The sequence below is a fragment of the Cebidichthys violaceus genome, unplaced genomic scaffold (genome assembly GCF_023349555.1).
Source record: "Cebidichthys violaceus isolate CVI_PGR_0920_01 unplaced genomic scaffold, fCebVio1.0.p SCAF_10, whole genome shotgun sequence".
Classification (NCBI taxonomy): Eukaryota; Metazoa; Chordata; class Actinopteri; order Perciformes; family Stichaeidae; genus Cebidichthys; species Cebidichthys violaceus.
In genome coordinates this window covers 16049917-16071140 of record NW_027176263.1, presented here as the reverse complement: position 1 = coordinate 16071140, position 21224 = coordinate 16049917, and the positions used below count along the sequence as shown (strand labels likewise).

General features: G+C 43.1%; 1 protein-coding gene across 1 annotated transcript in view; it reads left to right on the top strand.

Moving 5' to 3' along the window:
• The window catches only part of slc24a3 (solute carrier family 24 member 3), an 87597-nt gene extending 74417 nt beyond the window's left edge, over positions 1–13180 (top strand). Inside the window, exons 4-17 of the mRNA XM_068727620.1 lie at positions 634–708; positions 821–905; positions 1147–1250; positions 2083–2157; positions 2492–2517; positions 2650–2703; positions 3797–3924; positions 4203–4363; positions 5845–6091; positions 7508–7674; positions 8811–8925; positions 9604–9716; positions 12036–12101; positions 12468–13180. Of these exons, the coding sequence (XP_068583721.1) occupies positions 634–708; positions 821–905; positions 1147–1250; positions 2083–2157; positions 2492–2517; positions 2650–2703; positions 3797–3924; positions 4203–4363; positions 5845–6091; positions 7508–7674; positions 8811–8925; positions 9604–9716; positions 12036–12101; positions 12468–12617 (1566 nt within the window). The 3' untranslated portion in view covers positions 12618–13180. The remainder of the gene's footprint in view (positions 1–633; positions 709–820; positions 906–1146; positions 1251–2082; positions 2158–2491; positions 2518–2649; positions 2704–3796; positions 3925–4202; positions 4364–5844; positions 6092–7507; positions 7675–8810; positions 8926–9603; positions 9717–12035; positions 12102–12467) is intronic.
• Positions 13181–21224: the final 8044 nt, after the last annotated feature.

The window sequence follows — 21224 nt, the reverse complement described above, 5'->3', positions numbered from 1 at the left end:
CAGAGGTCCTCCTGTGAACGTGTTCGTTGAGTTGTAGATCCACTCGGGTCTCAGCTAAAGTTTTTAAAAGCACCGTAGCTTGTGAGTGTCCTGTTGTGCTGTGTTGTCGTGTTGCTGCCTTGGTTAGCCACCTCAGGTTAGCGTAGCGTAGCTCCAAACACCAAGACGCTGATTCGCAAATAAAACGCATTCTTAGCCATAACATGTGACTTTGCTGGCCCTGACGGCCCACCACTGCCTTACATTGGAATACTGCGGTGACATTGAGTCCAAACTGTAAAGTTGGGTTTGCTGTTCAGTGTACAGATGGTTGCTGGAAGAGCTGCCGTGTTTCTTCTATCGTACATTTTTGACACTTGTTGCTTTAGTAGAGGAAAGTAAAGCAGCTAAATATGCGGCCGTACGTTCTACCTCTCCTATGAATACGGCTCCATGATGTATGGGAGCATTAGAGTATTGACTTGGTTTGTATCAGGGCTCAGTTTTTCCACAACTCTGTGAGAACAGAGAAAAAAGGAGCTTGTGTATTGTGCCTCACCAGTGTGTGTGTGTGTGTGTGTGTGTGTGTGTGTGTGTGTGTGTGTGTGTGTGTGTGTGTGTGTGTGTGTGTGTGTGTGTGTGGGGCCTCTGCAGGCGGTCTACATGTTCTACGCCCTGGCCTTGGTGTGCGACGACTATTTCGTCCCCTGTCTGGAGAAGATTTGTGAGGTAAGAAATGGCCTCAGTTATTACTGCACTTCTACTGTATTTTTGTATTTTTGTATTTTGCATTTTCAATAATGGTGTTTTCCTCCTTTCTTCATCATGCTCTCTCAACCAGCGTCTTCAACTGAGCGAGGATGTCGCAGGAGCGACCTTCATGGCAGCGGGCAGTTCAGCTCCTGAACTGTTCACCTCTGTCATTGGTGAGAACACCCACACACACACACACACACACACACACACACTTGCTTATACACATACAATCACACCACAGAATCATGTCAACATCACCAAAAACAACTTTATTTTTTGCACTTTGAGAATCTTTTTTTGCCCAGCTGTTTCACAGACATACAAAGAGTGTAAGGAACTTAGACAGTTCTGTCATTTGTTCTTAATTAAAGAACTCTTAGAGAACACTGTTTTTTCTTCTCTGCTGTTCAGGAGTTTTCATCACAAAAGGTGACGTCGGGGTCGGCACTATCGTGGGCTCGGCCGTCTTCAACATCCTCTGCATCATCGGAGTGTGTGGGATATTCGCCGTACAGGTACGGTCGCAAAACACACACACACACACACACACACACACACACACACACACACACACACACACCTATCAACGAAGTGTCTATGTCTCTTTCCATTTTCCCTCCAACATTCACACAACTCAAGCCTCCGGCACTATTTGTACTTAAACATTTTTTAGTTCACATTAAACCTTGGATGCAAACTACACACAGTCTCTCTTCTCATACGTAACTGTATTATGTTGGAGCTAAAGTGTGTGTGTGTGTGTGTGTGTGTGTGTGTGTGTGTGTGTGTGTGTGTGTGTGTGTGTCTTAAAAATTATATCTGTCCCGTTCATTGCTGTAATCCTGGGAGGAAAAGAGAAACATACTTGAAAGATTTTTTTTTTTTCCTATTTAGATTACACGTTATGTAAGACCAAAACACGCACACACACATACTTGTTTTCCCCCTTTGTAAGGCCCGAACTTTTTTCACCCAAATGTGGGGTCCACCCTTTCCAGTGGCCCTACACCACTGTAAAAAATCAGGCAAGATTAAAAAAAATCTATATAATTATCATCTATTCAATATATCAAGATTCTAAACTTTTCTTCTCATGCTAGTTTTTTAGCCACTTTGTGGGGCTTGGTTTCTAGCAGTCACAACTTGTGAGGTCTTTTTACACACACACACACACACACACACACACACACACACACACACACACACACACACACACAGGGCTTGGTTTATCTTGTTGGTAGTGCAGCAGTGAGTACCTTGTGGGATGTGTTACTCAACAGGACCAGAACTAGATGTAGTTCAGTATCTGTTGTTGTTGCATTGTCTCACTCCTTCTGTCTCTCCCAGACGATACATCTCACCCGCTGGCCTCTGCTCAGAGACTCGACGTACTACACTTTGTCCATCTCTGCTCTTCTAGTGGTACGGAACGGCTTCACGCAACTTACATACACGATATTAATACTTCATTTATCTCAATGATGTTATCTTGTTTTCATCACATCGATTGGTGTTATTGCTTCATCTGCTGAACTCTTCTCTTCGTTGGGCCTCACTCTCTCTGTTGTTTTATGGTATTGATGTTGCTGCTTTGTCTATTTATACCTTTAAAAACAAAGTTATTATTATTGTCATTATGTAGACATTCATCTCGGAGCGGGTGGAGAAATAAGAATATATGTTTTGAAATGTGTGATTTCAACAGCTGTATGAAATTCCATGTTCACATCTATAACTGACACTTTTCATTTTACAGTTCATATATGACGAGAAAGTGGTTTGGTAAGTCACTTTTTCTTTTAATAAATGACGTCTGTTTCAAATGATTCACAAGAATTAACGAGCAATTTACTAAACACTTACATAATACATACATAATACACATTGTAAATTGATCCAAACTGTGTTTTCCAGGTGGGAGGCTCTCACTCTCATCCTGATGTACTTCGTCTACATTTTGATCATGAAGTAAGTGATGCAGCTTCATGTGTGACACGGTTTGAACCTGTCCCATCTGTGTCACAGCGTCTGAGAGAGACAGAGACATGTCAGAGACACATGTCAGACAGAGACATGTCAGAGACACATGTCAGAGAGACAGAGACATGTCAGAAAGACATGTCAGAGACACATGTCAGAGAGACAGAGACATGTCAGAAAGACATGTCAGAGACACATGTCAGAGAGACAGAAACATGTCAGAGAGACATGACAGAGAGACATGTCAGACAGAGACATGTCAGAGAGACATGTCAGAGAGAGACATGTCAGAGAGAGACATGTCAGAGAGACATGTCAGAGAGAGACATGTCAGAGACACATGTCAGAGAGACAGACATGTCAGAGAGACATGTCAGACAGAGACATGTCAGAGAGACATGTCAGAGAGACATGTCAGAGAGACATGTCAGAGAGAGACATATCAGAGAGACATGTCAGACAGAGACATGTCAGACAGATATGTCAGAGAGAGATGTCAGAGAGACATGTCAGACAGACATGTCAGAGAGACATGTCAGACAGACATGTCAGAGAGAGATGTCAGAGAGACATGTCAGAGAGACATGTCAGAGAGACATGTCAGACAGACATGTCAGAGAGACATGTCAGAGAGACATGTCAGAGAGAGACATGTCAGAGAGAGAGATGTCAGAGAGACATGTCAGAGAGACATGTCAGAGAGAGACATGTCAGAGAGAGAGATGTCAGAGAGAGACATGTCAGAGAGAGAGATGTCAGAGAGACATGTCAGAGACATGTCAGAGACACATGTGATGTTTCACATTCACATTACAGGTTTTGTATAGACTCACTGACCTAACTGCATTTGTTTTAGGTGGTTTTTTTAGGACTCTGATGCTCGGAAACACTACAACACAAAATGAAAGTTCCTCGTTGGAACTTAAATGTTGATGGAAAAATTATGAAAAAAATGACAAAAGAAAACATCAAATATTATCTGCAGATAATCAGTGATTAACTGTCCAGCAGTTTGATTAAAGCCATGTCACTTCTGTTTCTAAATGTTAGAGGAGTGGGTTTGACCTGACCTTTGTTTCAGGATGAACTCCCACGTTGTTCGTTTTCTGGAGAGGCGGAAGAAGAACTCGCCCAGTTTGAGGAACGGAGCGGCCAATAACGGCGAGCTAGACGATGGCTGTGACGCTACCGCCGTCCTGCTGAAGAAAGGTACGCTTCGAAACGTAAACAGGTTGTTTCACGAGGAATGGCTCCATTACGACTCCATCTGGTTTGCATTAACGTTGGTTTACCACGCATGCTAATGAGCTAGGCTAGCTGTTTCCCTCTGCTTCTAGTCTTTATGCAAAGCTAACCTCCCTGCCCCATCTCCATGTTGGTACTTGGATGTGTTCTCTTGTGGTCATCAGTGCATACATATGTGTGTGTGTGTGTGTGTGTGTGTGTGTGTGTGTGTGTGTGTGTGTGTGTGTGTGTGTGGCCTACAGCAAACCACCACAGGAAGCCGTCGGTGCTGATGGTGGACGAGCTGCTGTCGGCGTACCCCCACCAGCTGTCCTTCTCCGAGGCCGGTATGAGGATCATGATCACCAGCCACTTCTCCCCGAGAACCCGCCTCACCATGGCCTCACGGATGCTCATCACTGAGGTCAGGACACACACACACACACACACACACACACACACACACACACACACACACACACACACACACACACACACACACACACGGGCTACTGATTAGCAGTGTGTTTCAGACAGCCTCTTTAAGAAGGCCCCCGGCCGACAAATCAGTTCCACCATTGAAGCTTTCAGTCATTGTGTGTTTCTTTTTTTAGACATGGTGTAGAAGAAAACAACAGCTTCTCATTCCTCACTTCCTTCTGATTGAGATTTTCTTCATAATTTCCAGTTTTTGGAAGTTGTCTGACCTGCCGATTCAAATTGTCTTTCTTTCTAAAAACTATTATCGACATTTTCAAATTCAATTGTCCGTTCCTAACAAAACATCTCTCGGTCTCTCGTCATTCTGGTCTCAATCTACAAAGATTTCTTCATTTTTGTAATAGTTTCTCATCCTGAACGGCACATATCTGGTAAAAACAAGATTTAAAGAGGTGCTTTTGTGCCGTTCTTTGTGAAGAATCTCAGTTTTACAGATCAAAAATCGACTCAGATAGTTTTTGGTCGAGTACAACGTTTCTACGTTTGCTCCACAGCAGCTTGTTTAGTTTTTTGTCTTTTCTCTGTCATATATATAACATAAAACTATGTGTGTAGATTCCACCGTGCTCTACTTACTACAGGTCCTGTGCTGTATTTTGAGTAAAAAGTCGTATTGTGTAATGTATATTTTGGTTTCATTGCCAGAATGCAGTTGCTTCTCTGTCTACGTAGAGAAGATCAAATTGTTCTTCTTTAAACATGTTGGCATGAACAGCTGTGTACTTTACCAGTTAATGTAATGATGACAAACCTCGTAGTTCACGGTCGACAATGTTTAGCTTAAGCTAACGTTAACGTTAACGTTAGCTTCCCAGATAGCCTCCGACTCTTTGTATGTGTCAGCGCTTTAAAACCATTAAATCATGTGATTAAACGATTGAAGGTCATCCAAGCGGCCTGTCTGAAATGACTCACCACTCTGTCGGCCATCATGAAATCATAGAGTGGTGTTTCTTCTATTGCAAACAATATTTTGCCGAGCATAAAAGTACGCCGACACACAGCTGAGGGGATATGGCGGTTGTCATAATAGCTTGTTACAACACTATTTATTATACAGACATGAGCTCATCACTAGTCTCCCTCTTATCTTTAAACTAAGACACTGACCTATCAAATAGCTTAAAAAGTCACCTTCAAATGTCAACAAAGCGATGATTGTTTTGTGCTTTCAGTTTGATTTAAAAAAGATATGCTGACTGTAAAAGAAGAAAGAAATTCACAGTAAATGTATTGATATGTAACCCAATTCTCAGTTCCATATGAACAAATGAAGCTGCTGTGTAAATAGGAAACAGGCCGGTTCTATCGATACACTTGTATTTAATTCTGTGTGTGTGTGTGTGTGTGTGTGTGTGTGTGTGTGTGTGTGTGTGTGTGTGCGTGTGCGTGTGCGTGACACAGAGGCAGCGACTAATCAACACACGCACTTTGACCAACGGCGACTCCGACGTTCCAGTCAAAGGAGGAAGTAGGCGGGGCGTAGAAAACGGGCTGTCCGGGGCCGAAAGGGGCGGCGGCGGCGGCGTTCGCCGTGACGACCGGGAGGCGGGCAACGAGACGGAGAACGAAGACAACGAGAACAACGAGAACGACGAGGAAGAAGAAGAGGAGGACAGAGGGGGACCCTTAGTGCCCTTCCAGTGCCCAGGTACCTGCTGGAGACGGGTCTGTGTGGGACGTGTTCTTGTAAACAATTTATTTAGTGTCTCACACACACACACACACACACACACACACACACACACACAGGCACTGCAAGAAAAATGGTACCAGCATGTACAACTGCATTGACATCATCTTCAATGAGGAAGTGTGTGAAAGCTGCATTCTCTCTAGTGTCCACCAGGGGGCGACTCCTCTGGTTGTATAGAAGTCTAGTCTAAAATGACTCTACTTCTCTCTTGATTTATTCCCTCAGTAAACATTGTAAACATGAGTTTATGGTCTCAATCTCTAGTTTACAGTCTTCTTCAATACAGCATGATGTTCATTTAGTACATTATGCTCCATTTAGAGTCAAACACACCATAAAGCAGGGGATGATTTAGGGGCGGGGCTTACTGTGATTGACAGGTCTCTACGTCACTCCTCCTCAGTCCAGATATGGTCATTGTCGTTCATTGACTGCATAAAAACAACATGGCGACGGCCGTAGTCCAAGATGATGACGGTGAAATCACTGAACTCGAGGCGTCGCCACGACTACGTCCGCCTCTTACACAGTCTGTGGGTGCGGTACAGTGTTGCAGAGCCCTGCCATGGTTCCCCCCCCCCCCCCCTCCCCCCCTTTACCAATGTAATATGTAGACGTGTGGATTGCACTTAAACCCACCCTTGGCTTTTTTTGCCACGGTAGTTCTGCGACACAGACGAGTGCGGTAAACGAGGAGTTAAACAACAGATTAATATAATTGTTCTGATTGATTGAGATTAAGATTTACATCAATACACAAAGAATACCAATATTAACAATGTCTCCCCATACCTTTGACAGGTTTGTACTTTGGATTTGTAGCAGAGAGCATTTGGTGCAAAACAATTCTGTTTTCAGAATTAGTAATTAGTTGCAGGTCGTTAAATGTTGATTTATTTTTTTTTATTTTATATCCATTTCCACTTAAACAGCAGACTTTCAAAACCTTTCAAAAACGCTGAAGGCTTTTCAAAACTGAAAAATCATTATAATTAAAGGGCTGAATTACACAGTCATCATCCAATAAAGTTAAAGATAAAAAAACATGAATCGAGATTTAAACAATCTATCGTTAGATCTTATCAAACCAAGCACGCTTGAATTATGTCTTTACCGAAACAGTTTAGTGTAGTAATTTATTCATTTTGCATCCGTTCTCAGATCAACATCCATCTTTTGAAAGTACTGCATTTAACTTTGGTTCCTTCGTTTGTGTCTCACTCTCCTGATGGGTGGACTCTTTCAGAGGGCGTATAATAATCAGTCATGTGTGTGTATTGCGGTCTTGACCCTGTGTCTGTGTGTGTGTATTGCGGTCTTGACCCTGTGTGTGTGTGTGTGTGTGTGTGTGTGTGTGTGTGTGTATTGCAGCCGGTGTGTGTAACAAGCTGAAGTGGCTGCTGGCCTGGCCTCTGTGCCTGCTGCTGTACTTCACCGTCCCCAACAGCTCCACGCCGCGCTGGGACAACTACTTCATGCTGTCCTTCGCCTGCTCCACCCTGTGGATCGCCGCCTTCTCCTACATCATGGTCTGGATGGTGAGAGACTGGGAGACAAAGAAGAACTGGATATACATATATATCTATACATATATATATATATAACTGGAGATATAGATTAAAAAGACAAATCTCAATGGTATACTTTTCTGCCGCAGCCTTTGTGAGTTAACACATTTACATACGTGTTAAATCTTTGAACGTCTCGTGTTGCACTTAAAGGAGCGGTGTGTAGGATCTAGTGGACTCTAGTGGTGAGGTTGCACATTGCTTCCAACCTTTCCCGAGAGTGTGGGAGAACTACGGTGGCCTGTGGGTAACTTACGTCTCTAGAGCCGGCGTTTTGGTTTTGTTCTGGGCTACTGTAGAAACATGACGATGCAACATGGCGCACACTGAACAAAAAAACATTCCTGGTTTCAGTTGTTGATACACTAATGACAACGGTTCTGAATATTATATTCCATTTCTGCTAATAGATCCCCAAAAATCCAACACGCTAGACCGTTAACATGTGAAATTGATAACGTTTTGCCATACAAACAAAGAATTAGCATTGGCCAGTAGACATTAGCTGCAGATGTTAGCTCATAGAGCTAGCACTTTTTAGCATCTTTAGCGAGGTGGAGTACATCTGGTTTGTCCGAACAGCGTCTTTGATGAGAGCAAAGTCTTGCAGAGCCGACGGGAGCTGCAGATGATACTTCTGTGTGGGTTCACAGACCAGCTGCGTCTTTATTCTACACATCGTGGCTAAGTGGAGACCAGGGCCACCTTTCAATCAGAGGGTCGGCGGTTCGATCCCCGGCTCCTGCTCCACTAGTCTCATGTTAATGTGTCCTTGAGCAAGACACTTAACCTCAAAAATGTCTCCCGTAGCTGTACACTCTACGGTGTGTAGATAGATACTGAATTGTAAGTCGCTTTGGATAAAAGCGTCTGTTAAATGACTGTAATGTAATATCAATTGTTAATAAGAGAACGCATCGGTTAGTGAACATTTTGTCTTGTTTTGAACAGTATTTTCTGTTCTGAACCCATCTGAAGCTGTCTCTTTTTCTTTTCTTTCTCCCCAGTAGTTAAAAAACACACACACACACACACACACACACACACACACACACAAATGCCAAAGACAGGAGCAGTAATAGTCTGCGTCTGTGTCCGTCTGTCAGGTGACCGTGATCGGCTTCACACTCGGCATCCCAGATGTCATCATGGGAATCACCTTCCTGGCGGCCGGCACCAGCGTCCCTGATTGCATGGCCAGCCTAATAGTGGCACGACAAGGTAATCACACACACACACACACACACACACACACACACACACACACTCAAGATGACAGCTTACCAAGCTGTTATTTAACACACACACACACACACACACACCTACGGCCCCGATGGAAGCCGAACAACAGCATCAAAGTGAAGCCACTATCAAAGAGCCAGTAGGAGAGGGGAGGACATGAGGGAGGTAGAAATGGGGGGGGGGGGGTCATCTTTTTCCGATGTCCCTCTTGTGTTCCTGTGGTGAGGCTTTAAAAGAAAGGGTGAGGAGGGAGGACAGCCCGACAGGGTCCCTTCCTCCGTCCTTTTCATCTGCGTTTATTCTCGCTCCTGTCATCAAATATTAAACGGCTCTGTCTGTCTGTCTGTCTGTCTGTCTGTCTGTCTGTCTGTCTGTCTGTCTGTCGGAGGGGGGGGGGTTAGTCGTCCGTCCTCTGCTTTGTAGCTGCTGTCGCTTCATCGCTTCGTTGTTTCTGCGGGATGTCAGTCGGACAGATAGCTCCACTGATCTCGCCTGTGTCAACACACACACACACACACACACACACACACACACACACACACACACACACACACCTCCCAGTGTAACTTCCTGTCTCCTCGTTGCCGTCTCTCTGTCCCTTTCTTTTCCCGTCCTCTCTACGTTTCCTCACGCCGCCGTCTCTGTCCGTCCGTCCAGGGATGGGAGACATGGCCGTGTCCAACTCCATCGGCAGCAACGTGTTTGACATCTTGGTGGGGCTCGGCCTCCCCTGGGCCCTGAAGACCCTGGCCATCAACTACGGCTCCGACGTGAGTATCGCTCTCCTCGCTGCGCTTCACACACACTTTCTATGGTGAAACACAGCACTTCTTGTTTGCGTCACCCAAAGCACGATGGGAGTTGTAGTACCAAAGCTCGAAACAAGCGCTCCCTGGATGGACATGAGGGAACAGGAAAAACAAAAGGGCTGACAAAAAATGTTGACAAAATGTTTTTAATAATGCTGACGGAACAATCACATGTTACACAAACACATGCTTGTGGTTAACACACTGCTTTGATGATAAACCTTCAATACTATATATATATATATATATATATATATATATATATATATATATTGCAGGTAAATATCACATAGCTAGGCTCCACTAGAGAGATCATAAAGCTCCGCATTAGAAGGAAAGCAGCGGTCAGAAAGAGAAATGACGTGTAAATATTGTACACACCACTAAAAGTGAGTGAAAAAAAAAAATGATTTGGATAAATAAACACTTTAAAAGCCGACATCTCGCCGTGTGCGCATGCTGTCAAAGTGAGACATGGTTATTTCATGGTTTAACATGCAGGCAGACTGCGAACCACGAGCGCTGTCAGACACAATCATGTTTTTATGTAAAATTCCATATTCCAGTGTAAAAAAAAAGAAGAAAAGAAGACTGCGTCTTTGCCCTTGTTATAAGCTAACAGCTGAGCAGATGAGTTGTGCGGCGATAAAAACACCGAAAACAAGATAAAAACTGAAAAAAGATGCTGTGTGATCGTCTGCTTGAGATAATAACTCTAATAATCTCAGATATCCCCCAAAAAAGTCAACTTGATAAAGTGACACACGGCTCCACGAGATAACACAGTGTGAATGATAAGACGAGCTACAGGATACAAAGTAGAACGACATAAAGGCAATTAAGTGGCTGAGAAACAAGCATGAAGAAAGGCTGTAATGGAGGTGAGCGTGGTAATGTGTGTGTGTGTGTGTGTGTGTGTGTGTGTGTGTGTGTGTTTGTGTGTGTGTGAGAGAGAGACAGAGAATAAGGAATTAGTTGCTGACTTTCTGGTTCGATAATAAAAGCAGCTGCATTATCCCAAATTATCGACACAAAGAAAATAAAGTATTAAAAGGAGGAGGTACTCTGAGCCAGATTTATTTATTGATATATATATATATATATATATATATATATATATATATATATATATATATATATATAACTCTGAGCCAGAGTTATTTATTGATATATATATATATATATATATATATATATATATAAAGTGATGAACATTAAAGTGTGTGACTGAAGTGCTCATGTGCTGCTGGTCTTACCTGAGGATTGTAGGTCCACAACATCCCTTAGAGTTTTGCCGCAAAAAGGCGGCCATTTTTAAATCCTGCTGTGTCCAGGCCATAAAACCGTCTGTAGAGCTGAGAGGAACCCTATTCATTAGAGCAGCTTGAGGCCATGTCCACTCTGCTCCGTTTCCGTTTTAAACTCACATGTTTTGCCACGTTTACACCGAGCGTCCACACTACGCCGGAGTTTTCAAAGCACCGGAAAACGGAGGAGTTTGAAAATGCCGGGGTTTGCCTCTTCGTGTGGACGGTCAAAAACGAATCAGTTTGGAAACGATGACGCGTTCGCTACTTGATTGGTTCTTAGCAGTCATGACGTGTCCTTCCCTGATTCGTCCCGCCTCTATCACGTGACCGTTTCCCGGAAAATCCTAAACAACAGCCTTGAATACCGATCGACTACCAGGTTAAGTCAACATGGAGAACTGATGACAGGCGTCGCTGACCGTGTTGTCTTTACTATATTTAGAATATTTTCACTGCTTTATCTTACTGTCAAGTCATTTATGTCCATCTATGCTCTCTTCAAAGACTCTACCGCTGCCTCCATCTGTTAGTTTGTTGGTGTCACTGTGTGACTTTGGTGAGTCCGAACCCTTCAAAATACCAAAGACACACAATGACACAAACACACTCAGCGATGGAGGCGGCGGTAGACTTCTGTGTCCTGGGAGGGAAACTGATGTTTCTATCAATGGAGTCTCGTGGCTTTGAAGAGAGCACAGATGGATATATATATCGGCTTCAGTTCCTTTTCTGGAAGGACGGTGAGGTAAAGCAGTGAGAATACAGTGAATACAGCGCGCTGAGGGCGTGTGACCACCATCTACTGGAGGTTATCTATGGAGAACCCCAGTTCAAAACATCCAAACTATACTTTTAGGATTGCAAAAGTGATGAAAGGAGAATGCCAGAAGTCCTTTTATGTTCTTTTTCTACTTCTTTTTCTTCATAATGATGTAATAGTACTGATGCCTCACACATTATCTTCTTACAGATCAAACTGAACAGCAAAGGACTGATCTTCTCCGTGGGGCTCCTGCTGGCGTCCGTGTTCCTGACCGTGAGTATATGACGCCATGTCTGAGGACATGTCTGAGGCCATGTCTGAGGACATGTCTGAGGCCATGTCTGAGGACATGTCTGAGGCCATGTCTGAGGCCATGTCTGAGGACATGTCTGAGGCCATGTCTGAGGACATGTCTGAGGACATGTCTGAGGCCATGTCTGAGGACATGTCTGAGGCCATGTCTGAGGCCATGTCTGAGGCCATGTCTGAGGACATTTCTCATCACAAGCTCCTCTGACGGATGTCTTCTCTCTCCATGCGTTTGTCTTGATCTACTTACTGATCTGTTTACCTGCCTGCTTCTTTACCCACCTGCCTCATCCCCTGTCCGTCTCTCTGTCCGTCTCTCTGTCCGTCCAGGTCCTGGGTGTTCACCTAAACAAGTGGACGTTGGACAAGCGCCTGGGTTTCATGTGTCTCCTCCTCTACTCCGTCTTCCTGTGTTTCTCCTGCCTCATCGAGTACAACATCTTCACCTTTGTCAACCTGCCAACCTGCCGGGACGACTGAGGCGCACAAGCGCGCGCACACACACACACACACACACACACACACACACACACACTGACATACATATGTTGCACACTCTACACTAGAAGTGGAGTGAAGTATTAAACACAGATGTGGCAGTGAGTGTCCGACGACAGAATGAGAACCACAAAGTATATTTCTGAATCCAATCAAAAACCAATTGACAGTGATCCACTGTGTTTCCTGCTGTTCTCCTCTCGTACCAGAAGACGTCCCACTCAGCTCGTCTTTCTGACGCCGGTCTTTCTGCTCTGTGCAATAGGGAGCCGTGTGGGCGGAGCAGAGATGTAAATGACTATACACAAGCCCTCATGCAGGACAGCACAGCCACGACAACAACAACAACAACAACAACAACAACAACTGTCCGACCACTGCTTGCTTCTGGCGTGAGAACCTTTATTTTGAAAAGCGCCCCGTATTTAGGTGAAAGTAGTAATGTTTACTAGCTGCTAACCTTCCCTGAGAGGAGACTCGGGTCGTTTAGATTTCGACGAGTCGAGTAATATATAAAAGTGTCATTATAAAAGCAATGATGTGAATGGGGGGGTTAGGGGGTTAGGGGGTTGGGGGGGTTGGGGGGTAGGTAGGTTAGCGCTGTGGGGCAGACCGTATTTAAACAAAGTTGTTTCGTCGTGGTCATAATTAAGTCTGTTTAGAACATTTAAGAGATACAGCTACACATCTTGAGAGGATAAAAAAAAAGAACCCTGAAACACAAGCCCGCCTTTTTATGAATCAACTTCAATAGCATCACAGCTGTAGCGTCTATGTTTCGTACCGGAAAGGAATTAGCTTTATGAGATGAGGGGAGGGGGGGGTTTCTGTAAATAGCACACCTCTGTAAATATCCCCAGATGTCATATTTATTATTTATTCATGTCATACGCACATTTCTCCTCCGGAGGTCCCGATAACCCCCCCGGGGAAGGTCGTATTTATGGACCCAGGGGTTCCGCTGACATCCAAGATCTTTTTCACGGACGACCACTCGCGTACAAACAAGCACAATTTCCTCCGAAGGTATTAGTCTCGTTGATTTCACGAATGACTTGATTTAGTTATGATGTGTGTGTGTGTGTGTGTGAAAAAAAAAACAGAATTCAAACTTGCACTGAAGAGCTTAAACTAGCTTCACAGAGGGACGGTAACTGTTTCTCACCTTAATGCATGCTGATTATGAGGATAGCGTCCTTGTAAAATGAAGCAGGTTTGTATGGAATGATTGGGTCAAGGTTTTAGGGCAGCGAGTGTTCTGTTTCGGGGGGGGGGGGGGGGGGGGGGGGGGGGGGGGGGGGGGGGTTGTGGAGAGGTGTAATGAACTGCTGCTTTTGTCCTCTTCTGCGAAACACCGACCAAATCGACTCGGAGACGGCGGCGGCGGCATTATATAGAAGGGACAGATGAGCGTATTATTAAAGATGCAGTATGAAGCATCAGGACTTTGATCCCAGCTCTAAGACGTTCAGGTTGGGGGTTTTAACTTTATTTTTGATCCAGGAGTTCTTTGTATTTTGTAATGCCTAATGTCTAGATTTGTCCAGATATGGTAGCTTTGTGGTAAAAAGAGTTGAGATATAAATATTCCTATAGTTTTTAGAGCATGTACAACGTGGTTTGTGAAAACCCAGACGCGGGATTTTTTTTTTGTACTCCGCCGCGGGAGGTCGGGTCACGGCGCTCCTCAAAGACTCGTGAACGCTTTGTGTCCAGAGCTCCGCCCCTTTTCTCCTCTCTTTTCTTTGGATAGAAGACAATTGCTAAAACACAACTAAGTCTGATTTGTTTCAGGGATATTTTTAATTTATTGATCAGTGATACAAAATAGAAAATCTTTGAAAAACTGTCTTTCGAATGTAAAACTAATTGATGTTGTTTTTTTTGTTTCTATATATATATAGATATTATACATATTTATTTATTTCAGAGAACCAGGCAGAGTACTCTGTGCTATGACCGGAAAACAGGGTTTAAATGTGTTTTGAATCTTGTTTAATGCAATAACTATGAACATATACAAATCTGTAAATATGCCGCTTTAACGATCAAAGACCCATAACCCAGTTTAACATAATGTACTCCAGCTGTTAATGATGTCTGTCACACTGTAACGGCATTCTTTATGATTCATCAATAACTACAGAAACAATCAAAGCGGGGCAGTTATTAACGCACAGAGTCCTGCAGCATCAAATGAATGCTTTCATATCATCGTCACATTCTGGCTGTGATGTTGATGTTTACAATCATGTCTTTATCATAAGCGTGTCCACAAAGGGCAGAAATGCTGCTCCACGTCCCATCGCTTCCTAATAACTTCACGGTAAACAACTGTGTGACGAGGTGCTCCTTATAGTTATGTAGTTATAGAGTTATATAGTTATATAATTACATAGTTATATAGTTATATTAACGTTTTTGAAGCAGGCGCTGCTCTCCAGAGGAGTTCTATGGAAGCCCATTTCCGCCAGTCAACAAAGACGTTAAATGCTAGAAGTTACACAAATACTCAAAAAAAGTCAAAATGATTATTATTTTATTGACTAACAATTTTGACTTGTCATGCTTTTAGCCTTACTATGTCATACATCTTAGAAATAAAGTCTGACTTTAACTGATTCATATCAATGTTTTCTCTTTTGACTTTCATTCTGTCGTCAATTGTGAAACAGAACCCTCAGAACATTCCTCTGGGTCTGTGGATGAAAACGTTCCCCTTTGTCAGCTAGAGCAGCGGTTATTAATTATTAATTGGACGTGTGCCGACCGTCTGGTTCTAATTAGAATTCTTTAGATTACATAGACGTTCTTAAGATTTCACACTCGCATGTTTTTCTTTCTAGGAAATTGTTAGGAAGTCGTGGGACCAAAGAAATGAAATGTATCTCTCTCAAATCCCCCAAAAAAGCGTCTGACCGTCGGTACTTTGAAAATCAAGTTAAGTTTCAAAACGTCAACATCTGGTGATTGTGATTAAATTGGGAGGCGGCTGTTCGGGCGACACACTGGTGACAAGGCATCAATCATCCCTTCATTGTTTTCAAGTCTGACCGGTATCTTTCTAACCCAGGGCGGGTTTTTATTCTTCAGTTTGTCATATATATATATATATATATATATATATATATCAGAAAATATCTGTATCATGCACTTTACCATATAACAATTTATGCTACAGATGATTTGGTTCACTACGTTCTGTGCTGCTATTCACTGCATGGACCTGACACCCAAACACAGGGAACCGTGTCTTTGAAACTAACCAAACTAACCAAACAAAGGCTCTCCCATTTTGAAAAGAGGCGTCTTGTAGAGATTTCTAAATAATTTGTGATATTCACACGGGTGATATTGCTGATGTACATATGTATATAGATAGGTGTAAATGTATTTATATATTTTTTGTCTCAATCTGTATATCTGTTGAATATATTTTCATAGATCCTAGGTCTCCCTTGTGCCCCCCTTTGATGTGTTTGAGACCTCTGAAGCTATTGTCCTTTGTTTACTCGCATGGAGATATTTCAATATAATAAATTATTTATGGTAAATCTTTATGTACTTTGGGATGAGAGTCCATTGAGTTTTAGGATGGCACTGGATTTAGTTGGAACTGGATCTCCTAGATGACTGCATGCTGTCGCTAGCGTAGGACACGAGAGATGGAGGGTGAGCGACGTTTCTCCACGTGTCCGAGCTTCACCTCTTCATACACAAGGAGCTTTTCAACAGAATGCTTTACTTTGTGTTTAGATGTTTCAAAAGTCATTTTAGAGACCGTTTTGCTACCTGAGCATCAATAAAGTCTTTGCTTAAGGTAACACAAGCCTTGTCCTGTAATGACTTTTTGTTGGACCTGCTAACTCACACATCATGCATCGAACTGGTCAGATGAATGTATACTTTTTTTATTTTTTTATTTATTTATTGCAAGACAAGAGACAATACATTGACATAACAACAAGAGGACGACAAGAACAGTAAACATATAGTCAGTGTATGGAAGAACAGTGTGTGTGTGTGTGTGTGTGTGTGTGTGTGTGTGTGTGTGTGTGTGTGTGTGTGCCTGAGCCTTTTGAAATGAAAGAAAAAAAACAAAAGAAAGTACATAAATGAGGGTAAATTACATAAATTACGTCCGAAAAAAAATGTAATAAAAATAAATATGAAGATAACAGCTCCACCTGTAAAATTACGACTATTACTTATAATAGGCTATAATATAGATGAATAATATATAGCCAAAATAATAAATAATAATAATATATTTAAGAATGTATTTACTGAATGTATACTTTTAAGGGAGGGTTGAAGAAGTACTATGATCATTTTCTTAAGCAAATGCAGTAATACTAGTAGGTCAGATTACAGTGAATTTTTTTGGTAAAACGCCGCTAATTACCGGTTGTATTTTGATGAGCATTTAATCTGTTATAGATTGAAATTGTGGACCAACGTGAAAGCGGCAAAAATCTAAATGCACAAAAGATGATTTGTGATGTTTGGAGACATCTATGCGCGCATGTTTGCAAATCAAAGCTACGTGACCTTTTGCGGTTTCTGTAATGTTTATGGACAAACACCTGCGCTGACAAAAAGCATCGAGGATCCAACGGTAAGTGGCCGTCGAAGCTTTCTACACATCGGACGAGTGAGAGCGAGTTTGAAGAGGTGGGTTTTGAGGGCTCGTTTGAATGATGATAGGGAGGGAGCCTCACGTGGATGTGGATGGGGAGGGTGTTCCAGAGGCAGCTGAGAAGGCCCTGTCGCCCCAGGTCCGGCGCTTGGTCCTGATGGTCTTCAGAGTGTTTGCACCGACGGACCTGAGGCAACGGGTTGGGGTCGTGAAGGGGGAGGAGGTCTGAAAGGTAGGGAGGGGCCAGGTTGTTTAGGGCTTTGTAGGTGGTGAGGAGCACTTTAAAGTCTATTCTGTGTTTGACCACCGGGAGCCAGTGAAGGTTGCGAAGGACCGGGGTGATGTGTTAAGGTGAGCGGTCGAGCGGCAGAGTTCTGAACATATTGGGAGTTTATTGAGGATCTCGTTGGGAGAGCCGTAGAGGATGCTGTTGCGGTAGTCGAGTCTGGAGGTTATGAGGGCATGGATGAGAATTCCGGTGGTGGCGGAGGACAGGGAGGGCCGGAGGCGTGCAATGTTCCTGAGGTGAAAGACGGCAGCTTTGGTGATGTGGTTGGCGTGGGGTAGGAAAGAGAGGGTGGGGTCGAGGATGATACCGTGGTAGCGGACCTGGGTGGAGGGGGTGACGATGGAGCCATTAAAGATCGCGTGGTGTGCCAGCGCTCCAAGGCGCGCCGTCACATAAAGGCCCCGTTAGCGCAGTTCTCGGTGCCAGAAAGGAGGTTCGATCACGTGAATGTGGATTTGGTAGGACCTTTGCCCCCATCCCGTGGTTTCACACGTCTCCTCACAATGGTAGACCGAACCACTCGTTGGCCAGAAGCTGTCCCGTTGTCGTCAACAACGGCGGATGAGGTGGCTCGGGCGTTTATTCAGACTTGGCTCGCTAGGTTCGGAGCCCCAGCTGACGTTTCCTCGGACCGAGGCCCACAGTTTACGTCGGAGCTTTGGAATGCAGTTGCAGGAAGCCTAGGGGTGAAGCTCCATCGCACTACTGACTACCACCCGCAGGCTAATGGACTATACGAGCGGTTCCACCGATCTATGAAAGCTGCTCTCCGGGCCAGCCTCAAAGACAGCGGTTGGGTGGACAGGTATCCGTGGGTCATGTTGGGGCTTAGGACAGCCCCCAAGGACGATCTGCAAGCGTCATCTGCCGAGTTGGTGTACCCTAACCCTCCCCGGGGGAGTTTATCCCCAAAGTCAAAGACCCTTGGCCTGTGACCCAGCAGCTCCTAGAAAAAGCCAGGGACACAGAGTCGGGCTGGTCGGTTGAGTCGGCCCCCCGAGATATTAATAGGTTTTTTTTTACTCAGCTCTAGTTTTGGTGAATTCTGGGGGGACGCATGTAGGGGACTAAAGGACCGAATTCATGGGTTCCCTGAGAAGGGGCGTAACCCTGGTGACAAGAGGGGTTAAAGGGTAGCAGGAAGTAAATGTGTGTGATGTGTTTGGATGGAAAAAGGAATACTTGCCTACTCGTTTGTTTCCACGCTCCTACAATAGCATATATAGTATGTCATAAAAAGTCATAGTATAGTATATCATTAAAAAGTCATAGTATGGTATGTCATATAAAGTCATAGTATAGTATGTCATATAAAGTCATAGTATAGTATGTCATATAAAGTCATAGTATAGTATGTCATATAAAGTCATAGTCTAGTAAATCATAAAAAGTCATAGTATATGTCATAAAAAGTCATAGTCTAGTAAATCATAAAAAGTCATAGTATAATATGTCATAAAAAGTCATAGTCTAGTATATCATATAAAGTCATAGTATAGTATATCATATAAAGTCATAGTATAGTATATCATATAAAGTCATAGTATAGTAAATCATAAAAAGTCGTAGTATAGTATGTCATAAAAAGTCATAGTATAGTATATCATTAAAAGTCATAGTCTAGTATATCATATAAAGTCATAGTCTAGTATATCATATAAAGTCATAGTATAGTATATCATATAAAGTCATAGTATAGTAAATTATAAAAAGTCATAGTATAGCAGGTGAAGATCTGGTTGGTTAACCCTCAACCCTTTTTCCTGCACCTGCTGCTGTGAATGTCCCTGATGATGGGTCTTCATAGTAGAACTCATAGTAGTTCAAGCCATAAAAAGTCATGAAAGTCATAGTATAGCATGTCATAATAATAATAACATCAGAGACACATGTTGAAGACATCTAGACACGTTTGTTTTTTAGGATGAGTCAGCAGCATTAATACAGATGAAAAATATATTTTATATATACACACACACACACACACACACACACACACACACACACACACACACACACACACAATATAATATATACTGCATTTAATTATTTATCTCAACATCCATATTTTGGGTTTCATTACACTTAGTAATAAGTTTTATTTTTTGCGAATCTATAAAATTGAGTACCTCATGTTTAGTTTTTCAGTTTGATTTTGCATAGTGTAGATGCTCCCAATGCATTTAGTATTGTAGCTGAAGTAGTGTTTGGTGAGGGAGGACTCTGATTTACAGCGGACATGAAACACATCATGGAGTAATGTGAGGTGGGATCGCCCTCTAGTGGTGAAGGACTGGAACAGCTCTGATCAAATACAAAACACGTCAGGCATGCAATTCCATTCGTTTTCAACATTTATTAAGTGCAAAAGAATATTCATGATATCGTTCAATGACAAATGGTAAACAGGAATTTGTCTCTGGATGCAAATGACATTGAACACCATAAAGAATATTATAGAATAGACGTCTGTGAAAAATCCCGCACAGAGACATAAATACGCACTTTGCTTGATCGCAAACACGGCGAGCTGTGATGGAGGGCATTCACCTCCCACCACACTGTGGACAGGAAGTGTTGCAGTTCAACACAAACAGTAAAGAAACGGCACATCTACTGCAACCTGCAAATTCACAAGGAAACTTCAAGTTTGTTTTTCTTTGTTCTTTGACCGACAGTACCAAACACTGATGTAGCAACATTGTGTTTCCACACAGACATTTGTCTTTCCAAATATCTACATAGCCGTACAGCGCCGTGTGTGTGTGTGTGTGTGTGTGTGTGTGTGTGTGTGTGTGTGTGTGTGTGTGTGTGTGTGTGTGTGTGTGTGAGACCTCAGACCAGCTTTAAAGTCCACAGATCCTTTTCATGACTTTGTCGCCGGGATAAAAAGCAGAACTTCTGTCAGCAGTGCAGAGACTCAGAGACAGAAGAGTTCTTTCATATCGCCAGGATAATCAGCAAATACATAATGTTACATTGTGAAAACATTACACTTTAAAAAACACACAAAGTATGCTTATGCAAGAACAACATGTTAAAAAACTGTAGATTATCACATCAAAATGCCACGTTATATATACATGTTATGACGTTTCACTGATAATGCTGGGATCACAGGATGGAGAAGCCAGAGGACACTGCGTAGTATGAGAAGTTATTCAAAAGAAGCAGACTAAATAGTGTCTCTCCTTTGTCCTTGGCACCAGGCTTTTGGCACCACAGCCAAGCATTTGCATTGTGGGTAAAAAGAATATGGATAAAAACATCTTTCAATCAAACCCAGACCCGAAGCCAGTCGGGACATGAGAGCGGAAAAGACCCTGATTAGTCCAGACACAAACGCATCACCTTTTATTTATTTTTTTTTGGGGGGGGGGGTCTCTCTTTGATCCAGAGAGTCCACCTCGTTACCACAGTAGTAGTGTATTTACAAGTGAAGGCTGGACATTTAGATCGCATGGACCCAGTGGGAGAGGTGAAGTTCTGCCTCTATGTCATTGGAGCGTGTGGCCTGATCCCACACACTGTACCTTTAACGTTCACCAGTAGCCTCAGCATAGACGGGACAGAACTGGATCATCTTCTAATGGCAGTCGATGCAGAAGGTGTTTAACCCTTACAAGCACATGATTTATATATGTATGTGTGTGTGTGTGTG